At 42.3% G+C, this 24,373-nt stretch overlaps 1 protein-coding gene across 1 annotated transcript; it reads right to left on the bottom strand.

Annotated features, from left to right (window-relative positions):
- Positions 1 to 12,324: 12,324 nt before the first annotated feature.
- On the bottom strand, positions 12,325 to 13,920 carry LOC135805237 (uncharacterized). The gene has a single exon (XM_065319286.1). It carries the CDS (start codon positions 13,918 to 13,920, stop codon positions 12,325 to 12,327), a length of 1,596 nt encoding a protein of 531 aa, XP_065175358.1.
- Between the last annotated feature and the right edge of the window lie 10,453 nt (positions 13,921 to 24,373).

The following is a 24,373-nucleotide window of genomic DNA, read 5'->3' as shown; positions in this document are numbered from 1 at the left end:
TATCTGTGTGGTAAGTAATGGGGAGAGGGGGGGGGGGGGGGGGGGGAGGTGAAAAGAATGATGAAATGTACACTTGCAAGAAAATGGAATGATGTCACTGACTACAGTGCTCTCTTGTTTGGCGCTCTTGGCGGTGTAACTTGGTGTTTTTTATCACTGTTTCTGGAAAAGCCACTACGAAGTGTGGTGGAGAGTAGTGGCTGTGTAGCCAGTCTCTCCGGAGGCGTGGGTTCGAATCCCACCGCTGCCACCAATTTGTAGCGGGCCGCAGTCTCTCTCGGAGGCAAATGCACACGGGTCTCAGTGAACACACTGTAACTGGCAATTGAAATGTACTGGCAACGAAATTAACTAACTGGCAACTAAATTAACTGATTGGCAATAAAAGAATCGTGAGCAGCAGCTTTTATGCAAAGGCAGACTCCGTACGCTAATGTACGGGGATACGCTAACGTATGGGGATACAGTACGGGGATATGCTAACGTACGGGAATACAGTAACGTACGGGGATATGCTAACGTACGGGGATACGCTATACGCTACAGCTGTATAAGAAAAAGATACGGCCACATTGTCGAGAAGCAAAGACGAGACGAGGATCTGCCGAAAACGAAAACGCGTTCACAGAACGACCGTACACAGCACGACGTTTCACGGAAAGGAATTCACAGACGGACTGTTCACCGCCAATTCCGATTCAACGAAATATAATTATGGAGGACTCAGTGACAAGTCGTGCCTCATGACCAATCACGGTCCTCGTGACCAGCAAAACAGTCACACCCCCCCCCCCCCCTCCCTGACCAGTCACAAATTAGTTTACCAGTTACAATGCCTCATGACCAGTCATAAATCACCATACATGTACATGCGTAAAGTACACAGTTCGTGACTGCTCACGGAGTGCTTCGTACTGCAGGACTTGCTCTGGAAAATATAAATCCCTATGAGGGGTCACAGGCAGAATACAGGCCGTGTGACCACTATAATTCTACACGAACAGTTACATGCGAAATGTACAGTTGTGACCACTATTTCCCTGTGAGTAGTCACATGCAGAATGTAGGTATATCTGTATTATTCTTTCTCTTTTCATACAATTCACAAGCCAAGAAGTGATGCGCAGACCGTAGAACCGTACTCATGTTGTGATACTGATCGCAAACATTATTATTCATTTAGTCCCCGATGGCGTGACGGCAATAAGGATGATTGATTAGTTCCCCCAGGCCATTCGGCACCCAATTCTAAACCTTATCTAACCAAAGTTCTTTTCAAAGCAACATGCCAGTTCAAGAACATCTGTTCAGACCTACAGTCATAATTATGGCTACAAGCCTCTTATACGGCCAAGGCAAATGTGCTTACATAATATTATGACACGAAATCTCATTACGAAAAATGAACAAAATGCCAAGAATCTGAAGTCATAATTATCCTTTTACATGTCTGGTGCTGCTCTCACTAACGAGCATGCATAGCAGGCTACATTTGCACCAGCCATCACAAGAAGCTGTAGTGAGTGAATATTTCTATTAATAAGTAGAAGGCAAAATACGCAATGGACAAATGAAGGTGGAGGATCGCCCAAAAACACTGACAAGAAGACACTAAACGGGACACAGTACTCGTATGCACGCAATATTTTTGGATTTCACGGTTCGCGTGAGATTCGGCCGGAAACCGAGTTTTTCGCATCCATAGGAACGCCACCACCCTTCAAGGATCAAGGCACAGATGCAGCTCCTCAAGCGGTGGGAGATGAGTAGATCAGCTCACCAGCAAGTGGTCAAAGACCGAAAATCCCATTCACTGAACCCATGTTTTCCTCGTGCCAGGCCAGAGTTCCCAATTAACTAAGGGTCGCAGCACGGCCGGAAAAAACTCTTTCCGCTTCCAAACAGGACTTGAACCAGGTACCCTCTCTTTCTCAGTCATGGTCTTAGACCATCCCACTATGCCTGCCTGTAAATATTATAATACACGCTAGAGCAGCACAACGAAAAAGATCATGTACCATAATGTTACATGAACAAATTTTACCGTTAGAGTTATTTTGGGAGTAGCAATGGAGATGAGTTCGAAGCAATAAACTGTGCAAGCATTACGTTGAGCCGCAATATTGAAATACAGTTTCCTGCAGTCAAAACAAGACACTCACACGTCTCTAGTCTACATGGTCAGTCTCATTGCTAACCGTACCATGACTTGATTTACTTTCTTGCGATGGTTCTTGAGAATGGATCAATGCTGTCTTGAATAGATGTCTTCCCTGACCGACATCAACTGAGAGACAGATTCAGTTTCAACAAGCTGGACATTGTATTTCTGTGGAGTCTTCCACAAGAAAGACAGAGCTACACACACGAAGGTGCTTGATGTACTCAGTACCGTGTTGGAGATGAACATGTTTTCATTTCCATCTTCATTATATTTTCGTCTCTGCATCGTCGACGATGTCCACTTCTGACTTCGTAATCTTGTCACCCATCCTCTCCAATTACACAAAGCGAGTGCTGCTTGTATGCTGGAGCAGCTGATATCAGCCTCCGTTTTAGCAAGATCGGCATAGAACAAATTACCTGACTGAAAATAATCCAAAAAAGCTTTTCTGAACGACGACGTTTGTTCTTCAAAGATGATGAATAGCACAATCGACTAGCCAGGACGTCCTCTCCAAAGAGATTTCATCAGAAACCTGCTAGATGTTCGATCACTCTTCGTTTTAGAGAGGAACGCACACACCAGTAGCCCTTTCCCAAAGGTGCTCGCCAGTTTCCGCCCTTTTTAGAAAAGCCCGTTTCTTTCGCCCTTTATTGCGTTTTTGATGAATATCACCCTTTAGAGCTTTTTTAGCTGAAAAACTGCTAAAATCTGTTTGCTCATGCATGCGATCATAGTTTCCGAGTGCTCCATGGGCCTTGGCACGCCGCTTTTTTTGGGGGGGGGGGGGCAACAAGTAACAAAGTGGTGAAGCTTGTACCCGGTGTACACAATGCTGTAAAAAGTGGGTTTTTTGAACTGTACTTCCTGTTTTACCTTTCGTGGACCCATAAATTAATGGAAGAGTGCATATTCATTTCTCACCTTGGGTTCATATCTGAACATGTATCATGGCTTTGCTTCACTATAAAAAGAGCACTTTTGCATGTTTTCACTGAAAAAGAGCACTTTTTCAGCATATTTTGAAGGACGCGAAAAGCACTAAGTGCGAATTAAAAGAGCACCTTTTGGAAAAGGCTACACACCAGACTAGAGCTACAAGTAGACTACACGGAGATCGAGAGTTGATCGAAATCTTTCTTGCTCACTGCTGGGCCTGTGAGTGTGAAGGAAAAAGTTTGTTGATCACGTGAATGCCCACAGTTGAGTCGTAATGTTTTTACGCGGATCATTTGACCGTTCACAGAGAAAGTCGCGGCTGTTTGTGACTGGTCATCGGGATTCAAACTGGTGTGTGGCTTAATGATTGGTCACGGAGATCGTGATCAGTCATCGAGACGTGACTGCTCACAGAGTCCTACAAATATTCATAGATTTTTCATTTACCAAATTCTGTGTCGTGGAATCCCGGTTTCACGGACGCGTTTTGAGGCCGGCGCAGGAGCTCCAGAAGTGCTCCCGTCCTACATCGTACTCTCTTCACAGTTTTTCAAAGTATATCAATACTTGCTCCACCTCAGGAGGAAATTCAGCTTCCAGTGCTTCGAGTGACTCAATACACTCGGCAACGTCGCCCAGCCGAACGAACGCATGATTCAAATAATGATGTATATCGATGACATCAGCGGCATGTTTTCGGTGAAACTGTTATGCGTTGAACTTTTTATTCTATAAATGATTCGAATGCAATATAATTACATGTATAGCGATGTCATCGGCGACGGGTTTTCGATGAACCTGTTTTCCGTGAACCTGATATTCGGCAAAGTGAACAGTCGCTATATCTACACTCTGTGAAATGTCTTTCCGTGAAACGTCGCGCTGTGAATGGTCGTTCTGTGAAGGCGTATTTGATGAGCCGTCGAGAACCCAGAACACCAACTTGATCCGCAGTGTTTAAAGCTTTTTTATAAAATCAAATCAATGTTATGCAGTGTCCTTGAAAGTATGATTGCTGTGATGCTTCATTCTCTTTTTGGTGTTACATGCACAGCGTCGCTACGGAATCAGCCCATTGTTGGATTCATCCGACTTGAAGTACATTGACACCAGCAAAACGTTGTATGTGGCAACAGCAGTTCTTAGATTAGATCCGATTATGTGTGAACGAATCAACCATTGTCTTCCTTCTATCGAATTGGATACTATGCAGTATGGACCTCGTTGCCCCATCCCGTTTCTGCCCTTTCTGTCTTCCAAAATGGGAACGTTCAAAGTGGAGAGGTGCTTCCCTGGGAAAAGGCTTACTGATCTCTACATGGAAGATGTTCGGTTAGTTATAACAGCCGCAACTAAACACTTGCCCAAGCTGCAGAAAGATGATATTTCGCGAACACGTCACCAGCAGACTCCTCATGTATCAAACTCAGGGTACAGCTGCAATGATCATCTCGACAGACTGAGAGACCTGTCGTTGCAACGATGTGGTTCTCCGGAAGTCTATCAGACACTTCTTATCGAAAGAATTGCATATGCCACTTCGAAAGTGATTCCCCTCCTTCAGTATCACTATCGCGCTCAGAGACTTCTTAAAGTAGGTCGTGCATTGTCATCGATAAATGAACAGTTCCCTGAATTACTGCTATACCTCGGTTTGTGCTGGTCAAGAGGCCAGAGTCCTGATGTCTTTTTGACATTGCCATTGAGAGCCAGTGCGGGGCATTCCACATTGCAGCTGTACGTCATGAATCAGCTAGATATATCTTTGGAGAACTACTTCATGGTTTGCCTGAAGTACCGCAAGCTCAGAGATATGCAGGGGATCACAACCGAACTCGGATGGACACAATTCTACTCAGGTTTGGGCAAGTATCTCAGAAACGTGTTGAGTCGCGACCACAGCGAGAACTGCGCCAGCCAAAATGATCTGTTTGATTATTTTACAAAGTATGCTGAGGAGGTTGACTTAACCCTAGGACGGCCACCACTTTCAGTACTCCAAGAACGGCCAAACGGTGTCATTTGACACCTGCATACATTTCCATGTCTAAGACCTATGATATAGGTTATTACAGTTTTTGTTTTCAGTGCTGGAAATCACTAGCGGCATTTATGATGTACACAACAATTAAGGATTCTCCCAGACACTATTGTTGGCTATACGCAACTAAAATACAATGTACGCGTAACGGAAATTGCGAAGGATGAGCTCAATTACTGGCAAAACTTCAATTACTTGCATAGGAATTTCTTATAATCACAGAGTTACAATAACAAGCAATGTGGCAACGTCACTGGGCACACGAGGAACTGCTTTTCGGGAATATGTGCTTTGGCATAATCGGATTACTCGATCGTCACGATGAATGACACACAGTAACAAGTACAAACATGGACTGACTATGAGCATCATTGTTTCACCAAGCTGACACATATGCTGCTACAGATGGTTTAGGCTAGTAACGATTGCATTTTAGACTCTTTCAAAGAGGTATACCCTTCTCTTCTCCTTGGCTGGCACTTAGCAACCAGATGCCATAACTATCTACAAGCTTATTGACCAGTGCAGGAATGAGCGTTTTCTGGATGTGAATGAACTAGCAAAATTCTGGGATATTGTGAAGGCGTTGATTCCTGTCACATCTATTCATTTATGTAACCGCCTTGCAGGGGGACATCTTCTGGAATAGTCTTTGTTGAGTAGATCCACCACATTCCATCGAAACGATCAAGGACATGTCTCGTCTTTTGCTAGAATTGGACGATGTGGGGCTTCCTACTCTCACCATGTAAAACATATGGCTCCAGGTGTTCTACACTAGGCGGACCATTGATAATTCTTGCTACTTCTACCTTCTATGTCTACCATCTTTGCATCCTACAATGTAATCTTGAAAAACAAAATGCAATCCGCGATTATTGGCAATGAAGTTAGATGGTAGTTCACTTCAATTTACCAAAGTGGTTCATACTGCAACTCTTTATTCTCCAACAGTTTCTTGACCAGTAATGCACTGATGATGAAGTTATCAGTTAAGACTTAGCAATCACCTTCTGCAGCATCTGGGACCAATAAAGAGAGAGGAGGCATCCCAGCGGCTGCCTATCCGTTTAGCCTGAAGCGGGGGAGGAAGAGGTTTGGTTCAACAGCCTGATTAGCTCGTGAAGTAGTTAGAAAGGATTATCTACTTCGAAGTACACAGCACCATCCTTGCGATAAAGCGGTGTACCATCTCCAGGTTGAAGAGCTGCGATTCCTCTTCCTCGACACTATCCATTTCGGGGTCTCCAGCACTCCTGCAACTGTTTTTGACAATTCCTTTTCTGGACTATCCCGCAATCCTCGTCCGCTCTCTGGAGGCTCGTAAACCTCAACACATTCTAAATCCACAGGTGCCACTCAGGTGTTGTGACCGTACGATTCGCCCTCATATGACAGAACAGATCCAACACTGCCAATGGTCACTACACTTGACCAGCCATCAAATGAAGATAAAGTGGGCAATTTCGCTTTCATGGTCATCAGATTCATGCATGGTAATAGGCTACATCCGTTCTAGTATTTCCTTGGCCGTCAGACCGTGATGTCTCCTCTGGGGCAATTTACAGGAAAATGAAAGGGAATGAGCAGTATCTTGGACATTAGCGGAAGAGTGTTTGTGTAATCTGTGCACTAATGGTTACCCGCCCCGAATTCGCGATTCTCGACCGACGGTTGTATGGTGATCATATATTTTGTCCTGTATACAGCGATTTTCCTGCCCATGCACCTTTCTTTTGTCTGGTTGGCATACAAGCAACTCGATATGGCTGACACCTTCGAAATGTGTTCATATTGTTTCCATCTACCTGCAATAAGGGCTTTTTATAGTGCAGGTGTCAAATGACACTGGGTGGCCGTTCTAGGTATAAGAACTCGCCATTATGGTACCTCATAACTTACAAATCAAAGGTTTATGGCAGACGAAAGAGGAAGAAAAATTAGGAATAGTCACAAGATTTGAGCTTATTCTGATTAGCTATATTTCGGTAATTCCAAAAGTTTGACTCGCGCGGTGTCAAATGACACCGTTGGCTGTTCTAGGGTTAAATAGATTTAGTGCTTAGTACAATACCGTTTATAAATATCACAGTACCAGCACTGCTGTAGCTGCACATCTCCAAGTCTATTCCGCCTGCGCCCAACTCGTACGCTATGGTTTCCCTTAATTATCCTCTTATGTTCACGCTGCCAGTTTTGGAATCATCAGTTGCCTGATGGTGGTATTTATTCAGCTTTTATTTCTTGTGTACTTGCATACTGGTATTAGTTTAGTCCTACAACCTGCGATAAAATGATCAGCTGTAGCACCTACTCCACTTTTATGTTTATGTATCTATGTCATTCGGATCTTCCCAAGTTGTACCTTGTACTGTTGAAATACCGAATTCATAATATCAATACCATACCAAATACCATGGTCATGACTACGTGAATGATCGCTAGTATTATGTTGATATGATGCGTAGTATTCTCTTTTGGACTCGGATGGTGAGCCAGTATAGTTACGATGAAGAAAGGAAAAGTACAAAATGTTACGAGTTATGACAAACTGTCCACCAACGGAACTAGATCTTATACAGTCAGCAAGTGCGACAAAATGGCACAAAACTGACAAGGAGTAATGAGACATTCGGTGACCTGACACCTAGCTCCAACACTTCTCCAAGGCGTAAACCAACAACCTTCCAACTTGGAAGGCGCCAGGTTCAGTATGTTTCGGCATTCTTTGTTGCCGTGATGCGTAGCTGTGTCAATAATAAAAAGAAGAAGAAAAAAAGAAGAAAATAAAAGCTCATGCTCTTCTTCGTTGCGCTTTCCTTCCCCTCTTGAAACTTTCCGAACCTGAGCCTTCCAAGTTGGAAGGTTTTTGGTTTGCGCCTTGGAGAAGTGTTGGAGCTAGTAATAAGAAAATTAATAATAAATTCTTGTTGCCCTGGCTTAGTGTGAATGTGGGGTGCAGAATACTAATGCATATACATGGCTTTGCGAAGTCTGCCGGTAGTTGCGATTTTGCTACCGACTTCCTCACGTTTCTGCATACAGGTAGAGATCGGCTACAGGAATCAAGACTCGATAATATCGAGGGAAACGTACAAAATCATAAAGGGTTGTGCGAACTAATAGGAAGGTCAGCTGAAAAATCAAAGTAAGGGTCACGAATCACGAAATCTGAGATGCATAACAGTGCTAGAGAGTTTGGAGCGGAAACTGGACGAGCATGTTTGTCGTGTGTGTGTATATGTGCACATGTGTATGCGTGCGTGTGTGTGGTACACGGTGTGATTGTGTGTATATTTATGTGTGCATGCTCGTTGAATGGTCTAAATTTAGCCACATTTTCTTTCTTGATTCATAGGTTGGGACCGTGCTTGCAAATGAGAACAGCATTCAATAGTTTGAGTCCATATTTGAATTTTGAAATTTAGAAACAAAATCAAAGTACATGTGTATGTACATGTACATTGTACAAGTACAAAGAACAAAAAGGGGAATATTGAAACGATTTTTACTTCAGTGATGCAAGAACTAACTACTAGTTTGCAATTTCAAATTTGGGCTTCACGGAGAATTTCAAAGTTTTAGGAAACTATCATGCAAGTGTTGAGTTTCGGAGAGAAAAGAGCAGTACGTGGCATGTGGCCTCTAGTTTCCTATAACTACTAGTATATACTTCAGTAGATAAATGTGTAAGGCAACGGGGAATATCGAGGGTATGTACGCAAAAAGGTTCAAGTTTGTGCGAACTAATAGCAATATCGGGTAATATGAAAATCAAATATAGGGTGTAAGTAATTACGGAAGTTGAGATGCATAACAGTGCAAGCAAGAAAGTTTGGAGCGCAAAACTCACGCGTATCTTTATTCGTGTGTATGTGTGTGTGTGTGTGTGTGTGTGTATCCCGAATGGTGCAGTGGTATGTGCAGCGATTTCCAATCGATAGGGTGTGGGTTCGATTCCAAACGATTATGGTCACACACGTCTTTCTTCTCTTTCTCAGACTCCTCCTGACTTTTCTTTCATTCTCCCGGGTGGTTACCAATAGCCAGTGCATGCCAGAGTATGTGGTTTGATGTGTGTGCAGGAAAAAATTAAAAAGACCAAAAGGTAGGGATTCACTGACCCGAAAAAGCCACTTCATAGCTGTGTCGTGTAGACCGGGCTGAATAGTGGCGGTCAATTCTTCAGCCTTGCAATCTGTTGAATAGTGCAATCCCAGGACAAGCTGCTATGGCTTCTGCTGTAGCATCGCTATCATCCCCTCCTGCGATGGGCGTCCAATGGTCCAATGGTAAGTGTGTGTGTGGTTTTGTGCACATGTGTATGCGTGTGTGTGTGTTTGTGTGTGTGTGGTTTTGTGCACATGTGTATGCGTGTGTGTGTGTGTGTGTGTGTGTGTGTGTGTGTGGTTTTGTGCACATGTAAATGCGTGTGTGTGTGTGTGTGTACGCGCGCGTGTGTTAAAAAGAACTCAAAGCAAATGAAAAGAACTCAAAGTAAAAGAAAAAAACCCAACCAGCCGCACACGCAGCACACAAGACGCAACAGCATACTAGTAAATACGTAAACTTCTTCAAAAAACAGTGAAATCCATTACATTATACCGGAACTTGGGTCTCCAACACAGCTAAAACATGGGCCATGACGTGACAATACTGCTCGGACTTCTTTGCTGCCAGAAGAGCGACCACCCTTGCGTATAATGCCGATGCCGCCTTCCCCATCCCTCCACTTGCCGCCATCACCACTGGAACGAAAGATGCCTGATTTACGTAAGTAGTATAGGACGAGGGGGTTCTGGCTCACCTTCCAGGTGAGCCAAGATCGACTTTCTCGATCGGCCCTTCGGGCCGCTCTCCAAAGTCTCCCCCCTCGTCCTATACTACTGTAGTAAAGGATAGACACCCCAAGTACTAATATTACAACTCCAAGTACTAATTTTACACCTCCAAGTACTAATTTTACCACTCCAAACACTGATCCCATGTTGGCTCAACCTAGTTCCAGAAAAGTGAGTCAACTTGCTCCCTCTGAGAAAATCGAAAGTGAGCCAACTTGAGCTTTTTCACTTACCCAATCTTGGCTCACTTCGAGGACTGATGTGGGATCGTTTTTCTGAGCCAACTTCGGGTGGTTCAGCTTTGGATGAGAATCCTAATTATTCTATATTAGAGGAACGGTTGCCATAGGTATAACCAACGATTCTACACAAACTTTCCAAGATGACAAGCAAGAAACCAACCCCGTTTGACACAGCTGCTATTCTCACTGACTCCATTGATTGTCGAATTACAATCAAGGATGGGAATAAATGTGGATCACTGACAATCAATGGTAAGGAACCATACATAAAATTCACTGATAAGACAAATATCATGAATGCTGTGAAGAAAGGACAAGAGGACTCTCTGAAATTTTCTTCTGACAGTGACATTTGTAAATCCATCCGTTGTATCGAGAAGAAGATAGAGTCCAAAGGAAATACGGTTAGAAGCAGGATTAACACAGCAAAGTGTGACCACCCAATCCTGTTTCTCCAGATTTCTCCTGATTGTGCTATCTTTGATGAGGACAACAAACCATCAAAAACCAACAAGATCAAGCAAGGTGACACCGTCAATGGTATCGTTCACCTGAAGTGGGTTTACAAAGACAAGACCGATGACACTGAAACTTGTTGTTGTTGCTATAAAGCATTTCCAGAAAGAAGAGGTGAAATTTTCAGCAAATGATTTGTAAAAATAGTCAAACAATCCACAAAAACAAAAAGCAAAAAATATTTTTTTTAGAAGTGAAATCATGGATGCGTGGTTTGATGACGACTACTCCACAAACAAAGAAGAAGAAGTGATGGATACATGGATAGATGATGAACACTCTACCAGGAAAGATAAGATGATAGCGGACTACATTGACTATAGAAACCAGGAATGGTTTCCCACAGATATAGAATTGATGATTTTGGAAAATGAAGTAACTCCAGAGGATCTTGAGGTGTATGAGATGAAGAAAAGTGATCTGTATGATATCACATCTTTCTTCGAAGAAATAGAAAAATCTAAAACCAGAACAGGGATCGAAACAAATTTGGAGAAAAACCTGAACAAGGTTGGTTTACCAAAATATCTTAGCAAAACCCCATTCAACAATCTTGTTGATAAAATTCAGAGGATCAAGGAAGTAGCAAATAAAGAGAAAGAAGTCAAAGTGAGTTATCCATTCCTACTTTCGAAACTCATTGATGATGAAGATGATGTGATCAAGATCAAACCAGTCATTCCAAAGGATAAAAAGTCACAACAAAGACTTGATGCTATATGGGAGAATTATAGAAAATCGAATGTGTAAGAAAAGTAAAAAAATTTATAATAGCTATAAAGAGAACAAATTCTGCTGTCATCGCCACTGTACAACAAAGTCATGAAGGTTTACCAAAATCGATTTTCTTGTCACAATCATCAGTGGAAAGCCGTGACTGAAGAATAACCATGCCAAATCAATAATTTATATACATTTAATAAATGTGTTACGACCTCATTCTATTTTTAGCACTTTGTTTTGTTCTCGTAACACATTTATTAAATGTATATAAATTATTGATTTGGCATGGTTATTCTTCAGTCACGGCTTTCCACTGATGATTGTGACAAGAAAATCGATTTTGGTAAACCTTCATGACTTTGTTGTAGTGTGGCGATGACAGCAGAATTTGTTCTCTTTATAGCTATTATAAAATTGTTGTCTCCGCGTCGATTATTTAAAAGTAAAAAAATCTTCTTTTTTTTCTTTTTTCTCATGATCACTGGACAAACTGCTTCATCATATCCGGAGCATAACTCATGAATGAAATGCTGCTATCAAACCCCTCCTCAGCCAGATATCTTGGTATTTCATGGTGTCCAAACGCTAACGTACTACATCCATCTTCTGTGATGTATCGTTTTGTGTCCAATGGTGATAAGGCTATCTTATTAACCGTTTCTCCGAAAATAACGTGTCTATGACTCCGGAGTGTTGTCATTTCTCGATGGAACACGGATTGATCCAAGAGACAATTTCGGAAATCAGCATGTGTGATAGTTTTCTTGAGCACTGCTGTTTTCATCCCCTTTGCTCTTTTTCCGCTTTCCTCACCAGAGTAGCTGTACATCTTGGAACGAAGTCCTACAAACTCAGTGATCAGTTTTCCACCGAGTTCATCTTTGAACAGGCCAACAACTTTCTTGTTTTCTCGGAATATAACGGATGTGATTGATCATAATTGCTTGTATCATACTTATCAAGAAACTCACTCATGTCATCAAACAGATCATCAGTAAAGAAATGAAGAACCAAGCTGTATGTATCGGTGTACAAGAGTTTCACATCAGAGCCATACAATGCTTTCAGGTGATTGTAGTAAAAGTCATACATGAGCGTCTTTGAGAGATCCAAAATCGGCATCCCAACATATATGGGCTTGTTGAGGACGACCTTTGTCCTGTTACTTTGTACCCCGACCAGGTCATCGTTGAAGATCACATGGCGGTTGTACGTTGGTTTGGCAACAAGCTGTTTGATTTTTTTCTCCTCACGACTTCTCATCAATTTTATGTTGACTCTCAACCGAACGTTCTCCATAGTTTTCCCAAACACCGCATTGTTCATCAGTTTAAAGAAGTCCTTAGAGAAATCATCCTTTGCCTTCTTCCGGAGATCAGTGTTCTTCTCGATATAGTTTCTCATCCACGGTGTCTGAGTAAATTTCAGAGCACGATGAATTTTGACACAACGTAGTCCGAGCTGAGTGTAGAGTTTCAAGTTTCGGTAATGGAGAACGTACTTTGTCTTGTCCCTCAAGTTTGGTACAAGTTTGAGAGCATCTACTCCGGAAGAATTGAGTTTATCAACAAGCTCCTGCTGGTATGCAGATAGCATGTCTTCATTGACGGAAAGACGTTCCGGAGCAACTGGATAATCGTTGTGCTCCTCACGAAGTTCGTGTGGATAATCCAGATCACACTCGACGATATACCTCGATGAGGAATCATCTTGAGTGTTCAGCATCTTGTTCAGGAGTTTCTCAGATGGTTTCTCCCACCGAAAATCAGACACTGGGAGATGCTGTGACATTGCCCAACCATAGAGATTGTTGGCATCGAGATACTGGAAAAATGACGATGGCTGATCAGCATCATATTTCTCCTGATAGTGATTATTAGCAGCAGCATATCGTTGTGAGACCATCGACACACCACCTCTCATTCCTGATTCTACAAACAAGTGTTGATCATAGCCTGTTAGTAATTCCAAGGACACACCTGAGTACATCAACAGGGCATCCCAGGCAAATCCAGGCAGAGTGTAGTAATTTGCTGGATCCAGCTGATACGTTCTGACAGCTTCTACTCTGAAATTCTCAAAGATGTCAGCCAAGAGAAACACGTCGGTCATGAGATACAAGTCGCGATAATCACCAAGAGTCTGACAGTCGAATTTCATCCGCATTGTCTCAGCATGTTTGTAGTCATCGTCACTCACCCCCTCATCAGACAGTGAAGAATAGAACTTACTCTGTGCTGGTAGCTGAGTCTCATCGAACCTGGAGAAGCTGTTTATGTACTCATAGGGGTATACTCCTTTCCTCATCAACAGCTGATGGTTTGACAACGTCTTGGTGTGAGTGAATGACTCATCTGGTGTCGTTTTCACCAGTCTATCGAGTGACGCATTGAGAAACTGGTAGCTGTCGATGAACCGGAACTGTCTCCACATGAATGAGATGAATTTCTCCATGTTGTTGGGAATGACTGATATCTCACCCACAGTTTTACTCTTACACACACCATCCTTATCCGTGTATGTGACGGTCTCAACATCTGTCTTTCCGATTGCTCCAATGGGATGATGACTTTCATAGCCTTTCAGGTTGTGAAAAACCACAGGGATGTGCTGCTTGTATGGATAAATTCTCAGTTTGATGTGACAGTCATTGTGTGCGGCACCGTGGAAATCACCAGTGATGTGGTCGTAATCACGGACTCTGTCATCACCAAGTTTCTTTTTACAAATCCAACAGTCTTCTGTCTCTCTGAACAATTATTCTTGATCCTTAGAGAGATCCATCGGTGCTGGATTATTCAGTGCTGATTGGATTTTCTTCTCCTCAGCTTTGAGTTTATTAAAGAATACATCCATGGCATCAGCACCTCGATAGAAACACTGACTTGTCATCATTCCGCCAGAACGCACCACGGCATAACCCAAACCACAAGGAACATGCTGTGAACCCCGGCTGGTTTGTTGGCTTTTCACTCCATCAATTTTCTTGATCAGTGCCTCAGTGTCAGCATAGATTACATAGGGACATTGTAGCATTTTGTGATGATTAATGAACTTCAGTGTTGGTAGATTTCCATCTTCGTCTGGTTCTGGTAGTACCATGTGTGCTGATAATCAAGTGACATTATCACAATACTCCTGATGATTGCTCAGGGATTTCTCTGTGTTGTGTGGTTGGAGACATCTTGTACAGAAGAATTTCCTGGCTTTATGCTTTGACTGATCGTAGCACAATCTGCTGAAATCTTTGATCCAACAGTAGTGATTCTGATCTTCTTTTTGGTATAGTAGAAGATTGATCACTTCAGGCATGCGCATTGTGGCATGTGGTCTCAGTTTCGTGAAACAGGATTCAGACATGCGCATTGTGGCATGTGGTCTCAGTTTCCGGGATTCGAACCCCCCTACTCTCGATTTCTTATCCTGTGTGTAGTAGATTTACCAACCAGGCTATCGGGGTCAAACACATATGTAGTTGTTTATGTCTATTAGTACTGACAAGAGTCCGGATCCGGTGTTGTTGACAGTTAGTAGGTCTACCCCGAGATTTTTTTTGTCTACAAACAAATCTGCTGCTGTGATCCGTGATCACAACCAGCTGAGTTGATCAAACGGGACCCAGCTGTCGAATCTTGCCGAGTAGCCTTTCCACCTCACAAGGGCTTGTTTATTCTTGTTATCCTTTCGGAGCACTTTCTCGATCCGGAAGATTCGAGTAGTTTTCTGGAGCTCTTGTTCATAGAACGACCCATCAACGGGTTCACCATCGAAGTCCTTGACAAAGTACGTAGTGGGTCTAGTCGGGAGAATATCGGTGATCCTGAATACCTCCTCGGTCCAGTTCGGAGTGTATCCTTTCTCGAAATGTCACGGTTTCTGCTTCACCAGTCGGACGTGGTCATCTATCTGGAATTTCGTGGACCTGGATAGTGGAGATTTCTCACCCAGTGAGTCACGGATTCGATCGGCGTTCTTCTCCCGTGATGCCTCAGTTGGTGTCATCCGAACACCTCTGTGTTTTGTCGTGTTGTACTTCTCTACCAAATGTGGAAGGACATCGATGTACCTGCTGGTGGAGTTAGCACTGAAGTATTTCCACATCCTGGTTTTCAGAGTTCGGTTGAAACGCTCAACTACAACAGCCTTTCCTTCGTTGTGAGTGCTGTACATCGTGATCTGATTCTCATCAAGCAAGTGTTTGAACGTTCGATTATAGAACTCGGCACCCTGATCAACCCACAGCTTACGTTGTTTCCTGCTGCAAGTTTTCACGATGGATCGAAATGCTGATTGGATGTCAACACCTTTCTTGGATTCGAGCGGGACAACTCAAGCATATCGGCTGAGCAGATCAATGGCAGTAAGCAGAAATTTGATTTCATCATTGTATTTACGAAAAGCTGTCATGTCCACGAGATCGGCAGACCAGATTTCATCAATCTCACTCACAGTCACTTGTCTCCTTGTGAAATTCACACGCTTCGGTTTATGTAACTCATCAACCAGGTCATCAGTCCATTTCGTATCTATCTTTTTTTTACTCCTAAACCTATCATCTTGAACAAACCGAACAGGAATCCACCTTCTCTGATTTCCGATTTCTTGATAAATTGTGAACATGATCGACCACAAACTGAGCATTTACCCTTGACATATGGTTGACCAGTTGATGTGACTTCTCCTTGTATTCCCCTCATCTGTTGCTTTTTCTTACACGATAGGCAATGAACATTCATCTTTATCTATCTATCTACTTTTTTATTTCTCATGGATACAAAGATGTGCCAACAATCCCATATTTTCACAGTGATCTTCCATGCTCTCATCAATCTTTTCAGCACAAACAAGTCTGAAATTTCCATTATCCATCTTGTCAAGCTCTGCTTTTGTCAATGACATAAAAATCTGTGGATTATTGGTATATATGTGGATGTTGATCGTGTCATGCTCCTGATCATCTTTCGTGAGTTCCAAACTCACCCGCAGAATATTTTCACGGAAATGTGGAATGTTGGAGAGAGAGTATCCAAACCCAACTGTCCCATGGCAGATTATGTGATAAATTTTCATGTTTATCTATCTATCTTTTTTTCTTTCCACCCATATCACCAATTATATTATCAAAACTGTACATAATATAGGGTAAGATCCAACAAGTTTGATAGAATTTGTGAAATCAATTATCTACAACGATGGCTGCGTCTTTCCCAGATGAATTTTTCGTGAGTTTTATCCCTGATGACCACCAAACTCTGTCTGGTTGTGATGAACTAATGGACATAGAGTCATTTCACATCCACTTTACTGATGATGGTGATGAATTTCATGAGCCAATGGAAGATAGTCCTCCACTGATCAATGATTTGTTTGGTGATGTGATTGAAACTGCTCTTGATGAAGAAATGAATATCATCCCAAACATTTTCCTGGAAATTTGTGAAAATCCAAAGTATGAAAAATTCAGGAGTTCTTACTCCAGCAATCGTCTGTTAGAGATGGTTCAGGAATTTCTTGATGAATATGTGTGAGAAAAATAGAAGAGAGAAAGAAAAGAGAAGAGAAAGGAGACCAACTCTCATCTTTTTTTTCTACACCGAGTTGTCATCATAAACGATTATTTGAATCCTGTTGTATAGGAGTATACCGATGAGAATTTCAAAGATTTACTATCAGCAAAGATGACTTCTCCTTGTAAGATTTACAAACTTGTGAGCCAACACACCGATCAGGTATATGTGGGGTCCACTTGTCTACCACTGAAAAATCGGATGTACTGTCACCGATCAGTTTACAAAGCCTACCAAAGAGGTGAACCGGGTTTTATGACCTCATTCATTCTGCTTGATCTCGGACATGTAGAAATTATCCAGATCGACTCTCTGTCAATGTTTGATGAAGATGAGCGTAAGAGGAGAGAACTATACTGGATCGAAAAACTGGTTACCATGAATAAAGACAAGCCTGGAAGATCAGCATCAGAGTGGTATCAAGATAATCACAAGAAAATCAGACAATATGCCAATGAAAGAGTTGTCTGTGAGAAATGTGAGAAGTCTTATCCAAGAAACAACAAATCCCATCATGAAAAATCGATGTTCCACAAGCTCTGTGAATGATAAAACTGATGATGCTTATACAATTAATACCAAAAAAAGAAAAAGGAACTAGTGAAAAAAAAGTTTTTGTGTTTTCCTTTTTATCTTTTTTATCTCTTTTCTTCTTCCCTGTTTTTTTACAATACCAACTGCTCATTTTTTTGACTGGGGTGCTGAGTGAAATCCAGCAGGACATCAAGAGCACTTCTCCCTTTTCTTCTTTCTTCTATGAAATGTATCTGTTAGTATCCACACAGGACACTATCATCAATCTGTATCTTTGATGAGTCATACCAACATTTTTTTATTGTGCTTCTTCATCCAACTGACTACCTCCTCTGGTGGTGATAAGCCAAAGCTGTCAAAATATTCATTACCAAACACACAAACCCAGTGAGTGCCACCACCGTCCAAGAAATCTTGGAGATTGATTACCAAACAATCCTTTGATGATAGAGGTTGTGGAAGCTGATCTTTGCTGAAAGTTCCTCTGAAATGTGGAATAGATCTCATAATTTCATCATTGTCAAAGTTGGTCAGTGGTCTCACGTTCCTGGTAGACGTAACCCCTTTCCTTGTTGGTCTTTTTTTACCCCTCTACCCCTCCGTGTTCCAGGCAGTTGTAATCCTTCACCGGTGTTTCCTAAACCTATCATTTTCCCCAGAGCTGGTGCTAACAATCCAGCTGCTAATGCTCCGAGAAACCCTCCTTGCTTCTTGAGTTGAGTACTGGATAACTTGAGATCCATTCCTACTCCTTTTTGGTTGGATTTTTTGATTTTGGTAACCTGTCGGTTTGTGAGCAAAAGCATGTCATTTCCGGATAACTGATTTTTTGTTAACCGGAGTGTGATTCCATCATGAGCACTACCAAGTTTCTTCTTTTGGTTTGGTGTTAGCATCAATCCATATTCCACATACTGACCGATCCCCCGACCAGCTGTGGCTCTGTGCGTGCTTCCAGAAATAGCACCAGAAATACCAGCCAGTCCTAGTGTACCAAGGATGTTGGGAGCATGCTTGATCACAAGAGGAGATATCTTCCCAACCAATCTTCCGATCACAGAACCGATACTACCACCTTTCTTCTGTGTTAGTTCCTTTGTTAATAAAATCTCAATTTCCTTTTCCAACTCATTAATGGTTCGTATCTACTATAGTTTATCTTTTTCTTACACCACAACACTCATTTTACCATTCATACCATTGAGTTTGAGATGACGTTCAGAGAGAATCAAACAGATGGTTTGGTAAGAAGCAGCTGTACCAGTGGGAAACTCAAACGGATTTCCAAGTCTCCATCGAAGTTCGATATCAGCAGAGCTGTTCCTCAGCTTCTCCTTATGCTTACTCACATCTACATGAATGAGGGTGTATAAAGAGGCAAAATCCTCCACACTTACCTGAGTTCCACTGTCTGTGTCAGCATATTTTTGGATGGCTTCTTGGAAAAGCATGTATGCTCTTGTATAATTCCGAGAAGCTGGACTGAAATTCATATCCAAATCACGTTCTGGGAATCTATCGTTGTTGATGTACACAGACAAGCTTCTGAGGTCAGCATTATCAAAAACCTGGTTGTTTTGTCTTTGACTCCCACTTCGATTGGTTGCTTGGATGGCAAAGAAGATATGAGTTGGGAGTTCCTCATTGCTGTGAGTAGTCACTCTCCAGGATGGGTTTGTCTCCGATGATCCATACTGATTTCTATAAACCTGGACTTGCTCTAAGTAGAGATCTCGGAGGGCGGACGTAACTTACTTTCGATCTTACTAGCTAGTTGGAGTGATGGTCTCACCTTTGGTATCCAAAAAGAAAGATGCTTGATGTCAAACCTTCCTGAAGCAACACCATTTACTCTGTGAATGTAGTTGGTTACTGATTCTCTAGTAAGATTGAGTGTATGCTTGACTCCCATGAATACTGTATCAACATCTTTACAAAACCCCAACAGTGATGATAAAGGAAGCAACATGGTTGTATCCTTATTTCCAATCGTGATGAGTTGTCGGGCTCTGAATCCGGTATTGTAAGCAGGATTCTTTAGAGCTCCTGTCTGAAAATGTTGTCTGAAATTTGCTCCAGTAAGTGCTTCATCATCTGGGACATCGGTTGTTTCCAAAACAGTATCTGGGTCACTAAACTCATGAGGAGATGCTCCCCCGATTCCTGTATCCTTGTACCAGAGCATGTTGGTAGCGGAACTTCTCCCATAATCATCAATAAACTGGACCAGATTGAGAATGGTAGAAGCTTGTGGTACATGACTATCAACGCTCTCTACCATGTTGTTGTCAAGTTGATACTCAACAGTCTTGAAGAGTGACCATCCGTTGTTGGAAAGAGTGATGACATCATTAGGATCATAATTTAAGCCATCTGCTGCTTTGACGAGACGTCCACGTACCTCAAGCAGTGCTTTGTGAGGAAGGAGGTACTCATCAAGATCCTTAGTTTCTATGATATGCTGATCTTTATTCATGTCATTGCTGTTCCTGGGTAGATATTCTATGTACTCATACTCAGTTGTTGAGTCATCCTTTGGCGGGTCTGTGAAAGGATCGAAATGTGGACTTGTGTAAGAGGCCATGGTTTCTACCTATATATGTAGGACTCAGTATAGAGTCCATGCACTATATGATGTCCAGCACCCTATATGGAGTCCATTGGTCCAAAATCCAATATACAGAGTACAGGAGTCCACTCAGTTTTGATCAGCTTCATCCTGCCGCGCAATCCCCTATAAGGAGTACACTTTTCCTACAAGTCCCCTATTCACGGTCCAGGAGTCCAGTTTATCCAGTCACGCCGTCCTGTACTGTGTGTTGTGCCCGAAAGAGAACAAACACCTTTTCAGTTTCGCTTGCCTCGTGGCAGCGCATTCCTTTCTTCACTTCAGCCATGGCTGTCAGTTCTGCTGTGCATTTGCTGACAGTAATCTGTCTCGAGGTAACCAAGGAGGATAAGGAGACGTTCAAAATCAAATCTGGAAAGCGTCTTGTGGTTCTCTGAAGACGTTTCATCAGTGCGCGGGATGAAAGCAGAAACTGCAGAACGAGAACAGTTCAGCACAGTTCAAATCTGACGAGTCAGGTACACTGACACTCTCTTTCGTTCGACCCCACAAAATCCCCTGGATGGCTGGCCATTGCTGCCAGTAAGACGTTTGAACGGTTTCATCAGAGCGAGGGATGAAAGCAGAAAGCGGAGAACGAGAAAAGTTCAGCACAGTTCCAATCTGACGAGTCAGATACACTGACACTCTCTTTCGTTCGACGCCACAAGGATACCCTGTTCGACTGGATAAGAGCTGCCTGTACCACCGTGTCAAAAGGCTGTCCAACTACATGGCAGGACGATGACTGAGGTAAGGAAGCTTTTACTCGTTTCGATTGGTCTGCTGTTCTGTCGTTATGCTTGAATTTGTTTCCATTTTCAAGGAGCGTATCGCGTTTGTTTGATGTTGCTTGAATGAATGCCCTAAAAGTAATCAACCACTTCGTATACGATCGTCAGCTATCATCAATTATTATTTTATTTCATGAGAAATGTATTTTTATCACTGTGATAATTATGTAACTCCACGACACTCTTCCTCTACTAGGCTCTAGTATGATGTCAAATACAATGGGATCCACAAGCGCAGTGCCAGTGTACTAGTAGTAGTAGGAGGAGGATTTCTTGTATGCCGATGACAGAAAAAGCTTCTCAAGCTAATACATGTACTTGTATTCCATGAAGTAACCATTTTGATGTCACAAACATGACATTGTGTCAGTGAAACCGCCTCGTGACAACAAATCATTGCATTTCCATCTTGGGGAAGACTGACTGACGGCAACGCTGTACAGATTGTTCAAATCATCTCATTTCAATTTAGTTACAGTGAAGTGAAACACGGTGTACACTACATGTATGGTGGTGTGTCTGTGCGTCTTGAGTGTGCACAAACGACCTTATTCCTCGTATTACTAATAGATTATTGTCCCCACCGTCACCTGTTCACAGGTCTTTGCGTGGATGGATTTTCATTGAGCATCACATTCGTTGAGAACTTGGTAGTTGTGTGCTCCCATGCATCATTACGGTAATAAGCGTATCCTTGTGCTATCTATTTGTTGCAGGTGTGCTGATCTTCAGAAGCTTGCGGAACTGAGTGCTGCTGAACATTTGCATGGCCATGAGCAATGGTGAAGCTTGCTATTGCACTTTCAGCATGTGCTAGTATTATGCTGACTACTGCACTATGTTACTCTCTTACACTACTACATGTATGTAAACGTGCGTGCATCCGCCCACGTATGCATTCGTTTCGTATAATTATTTGTTATCCCTCTTGACTTTACGTTTAAATAGGTGGACGTTTGCATGGCTGTTGGAGTTGCCTGTGTATTGTGTCTCTACTCTTTTCTTGGTGTTTTCTTGGCGTTGTATAAGTTTGTGTGTGTGTGCGCGTGCACAATAATTTGAAAAAAATCACGGTTCGCGTGAGACTCGGCTGGAAGCCGGGCTTCCCGCATTCCGCATAATTTGAAAACAAATAATTAATCCTTGGCTCTCCATTATTCTCTTTCAAATCTTGTTTTTTTTCTAGGTATTTTCTTGGCGTTGTGTGCGTGTGTGCATGTGTGTGTGTGTGTGCACAATACTTTGGCAACATTACATGATTGAGATATTGTAATTTGCAGCGTCTGCGAAGAGACCACTTGATTTGAGGATGGTGTTTGTAGGGTTTTTCATGTAATGAAGTGGCTGCAGTGGCGCCTCAATACTTATTTTTTTATCTTGAGAAGTGAATGATGTAAAGGATTAAAGGGAGAGGCCATTTTCTGGTTAATATTCACTGCTTACAACAGATCCTATGTCTAATTTTGAACTCTGGATAGGGGATGCCTACTTGGCTAGACTTTATACAGGGAGTGTTGTCCACATAAAGACTTTTTATAGTTGATTTCAAAGTTTGGACTTCGTACAGTTGATTTTGGACGAATGGACTCTATATAGGGGTGAAGCCAATTGGCTGGATTCTATACAGGGAGTGATGTCCATCTAAACTTTGAGCTCACAGTTGATTCCAAGTTTGGACTCTGTACAGTGGATTTTGGACCAATGGACTCTATATAGGGGTTGGACATCATATAGGGGCTGGACGCTCTACTGAGTCCAACATATATTTTTTTCTTTTTCTTTTTTCTACAACCTCTTCATTCCTGAACCAGCAATGATGTTTGATAGGATAGCTCTCTGATTATCTTGGAGAAGCTCTTTACTCTTATCCAACAAAACTCGTTTGATGTTCTTGTTGTTTGATAATTGATTAATGGTATCTCTAACATGTGGATTGATAGATTCGTCTTTACCAATAGTAGTAGCAAGCTGCTTTGCCTCTTTCTTTTCTTTCATTTTTACTGATTTTCTTTCACCCTTAGCAAGATCTTTTGCCAAATCAAAGACCATGTCTGGAGTGATCTGTTCTTTTGCTGCCTCCAAAGCTTTCTGAGCTGTCATTTTGCCTATGGATTTGACCTTGGGTGCTAAGATTTTGCTGGTGTTGTATTACACCTTTGGCTTTGTTGTACAGATTTCCAAGAAGACTTCCGCCGATAACCTTTTGTCTGGTAAGCTGGTTTCGTTTCAAGAACATCATGTCATCTATCTAGTCTTATTTTCTTTCCCGGAGATGAAGACTCAGGCTGTGTTTACATGAAGCGTTTCAACCCGGGTTGAGTTCGACCCGGGTCAGATTTCAACCCCCCATGTGCACAAAGTGAATGGCGCGTTTACATGACGCACTGCGCTTGACCCGGGTTAAAATTTCGCCCCGGGTTGATTTCAACCCTCCCCCCAAGGGGAGGGTTGAAATCAACCCGGGTCAAGAAAATCGTACAAACGTACTTCTGTGCGTATCTCGCGCCTGGTTTGAACAGCACTGCAGATGCAAATTTCGCGCGAACGGATTCACGTGACCATACAGGACTGTAGAAGTGGACTTTTGGCGGCATATCAGTATTTGACCCGGGTCAACTGTCTTCATGTAAACGCTCACCTCTTTTGTCTATCGTACAGACTTTCAACCCGGGCTGAACTCGACCCGGGTTGAAATTTCTCATGTAAACACAGCCTTAATATGGTTCTTTCATTGTTGAGGTTCAGTTCCTTTCCATCTTGATCAGTTATCCTCATTATTACATCCGATATTTTATCAGTTTTCGTTAGTGGTAAAAACGTCTTCTCATTCGGTTGGATGTTGAGTTGGAAACCAGGAGGTTTATCCGGTGAAATTGAGTAAATGACATCACCAGTTCTACCATTGAGATATGCCTCACTTACCAAGCTACAGTGAATGAGGATGTTGTGATTGTCAGTGATATTCACAATGAAGTCAGATGTAGAAGTTGTATCAATCAGTTTCTTTGAAAATCCGAGCACAGGAGCAAGTGATGATGGGGTGTCAAAGTCAACCTTGTAACCATGTTTGAGGTAAATTTCACTGTGTAGAGTGTTGAAGTTTGGCTCAATCGGTATCCCGTTCTCATTTTCGATTTTTCTCTGGATATATCGATTGATGTCAGTCAAGTTGTAAGCACCTCTTGGAATGACATGAGGTTTCCAGGTTTTCCCATCAAAAATCCGAATTTGGTTGTTTGAGGTGTTGATGTTTAACCAACTATACCAGATGGTAGAATTGATCAGAGAAATTTCATAGGTCTTCTTTTCATCAAGTAGTAATGGAGGGTTGAATGATGCTTTGAAGTTTTGACTTGTCCCAGTGATTTGTGAACTGTGACTATCAAAAAATAGGATGCTTTCCA

This window comes from Sycon ciliatum, chromosome 1 (assembly GCF_964019385.1).
Source record: "Sycon ciliatum chromosome 1, ocSycCili1.1, whole genome shotgun sequence".
NCBI lineage: Eukaryota > Metazoa > Porifera > Calcarea > Leucosolenida > Sycettidae > Sycon > Sycon ciliatum.
The sequence above is the reverse complement of the archived record's forward strand: the minus strand, read 5'-3'. Positions and strand labels throughout refer to the sequence as shown.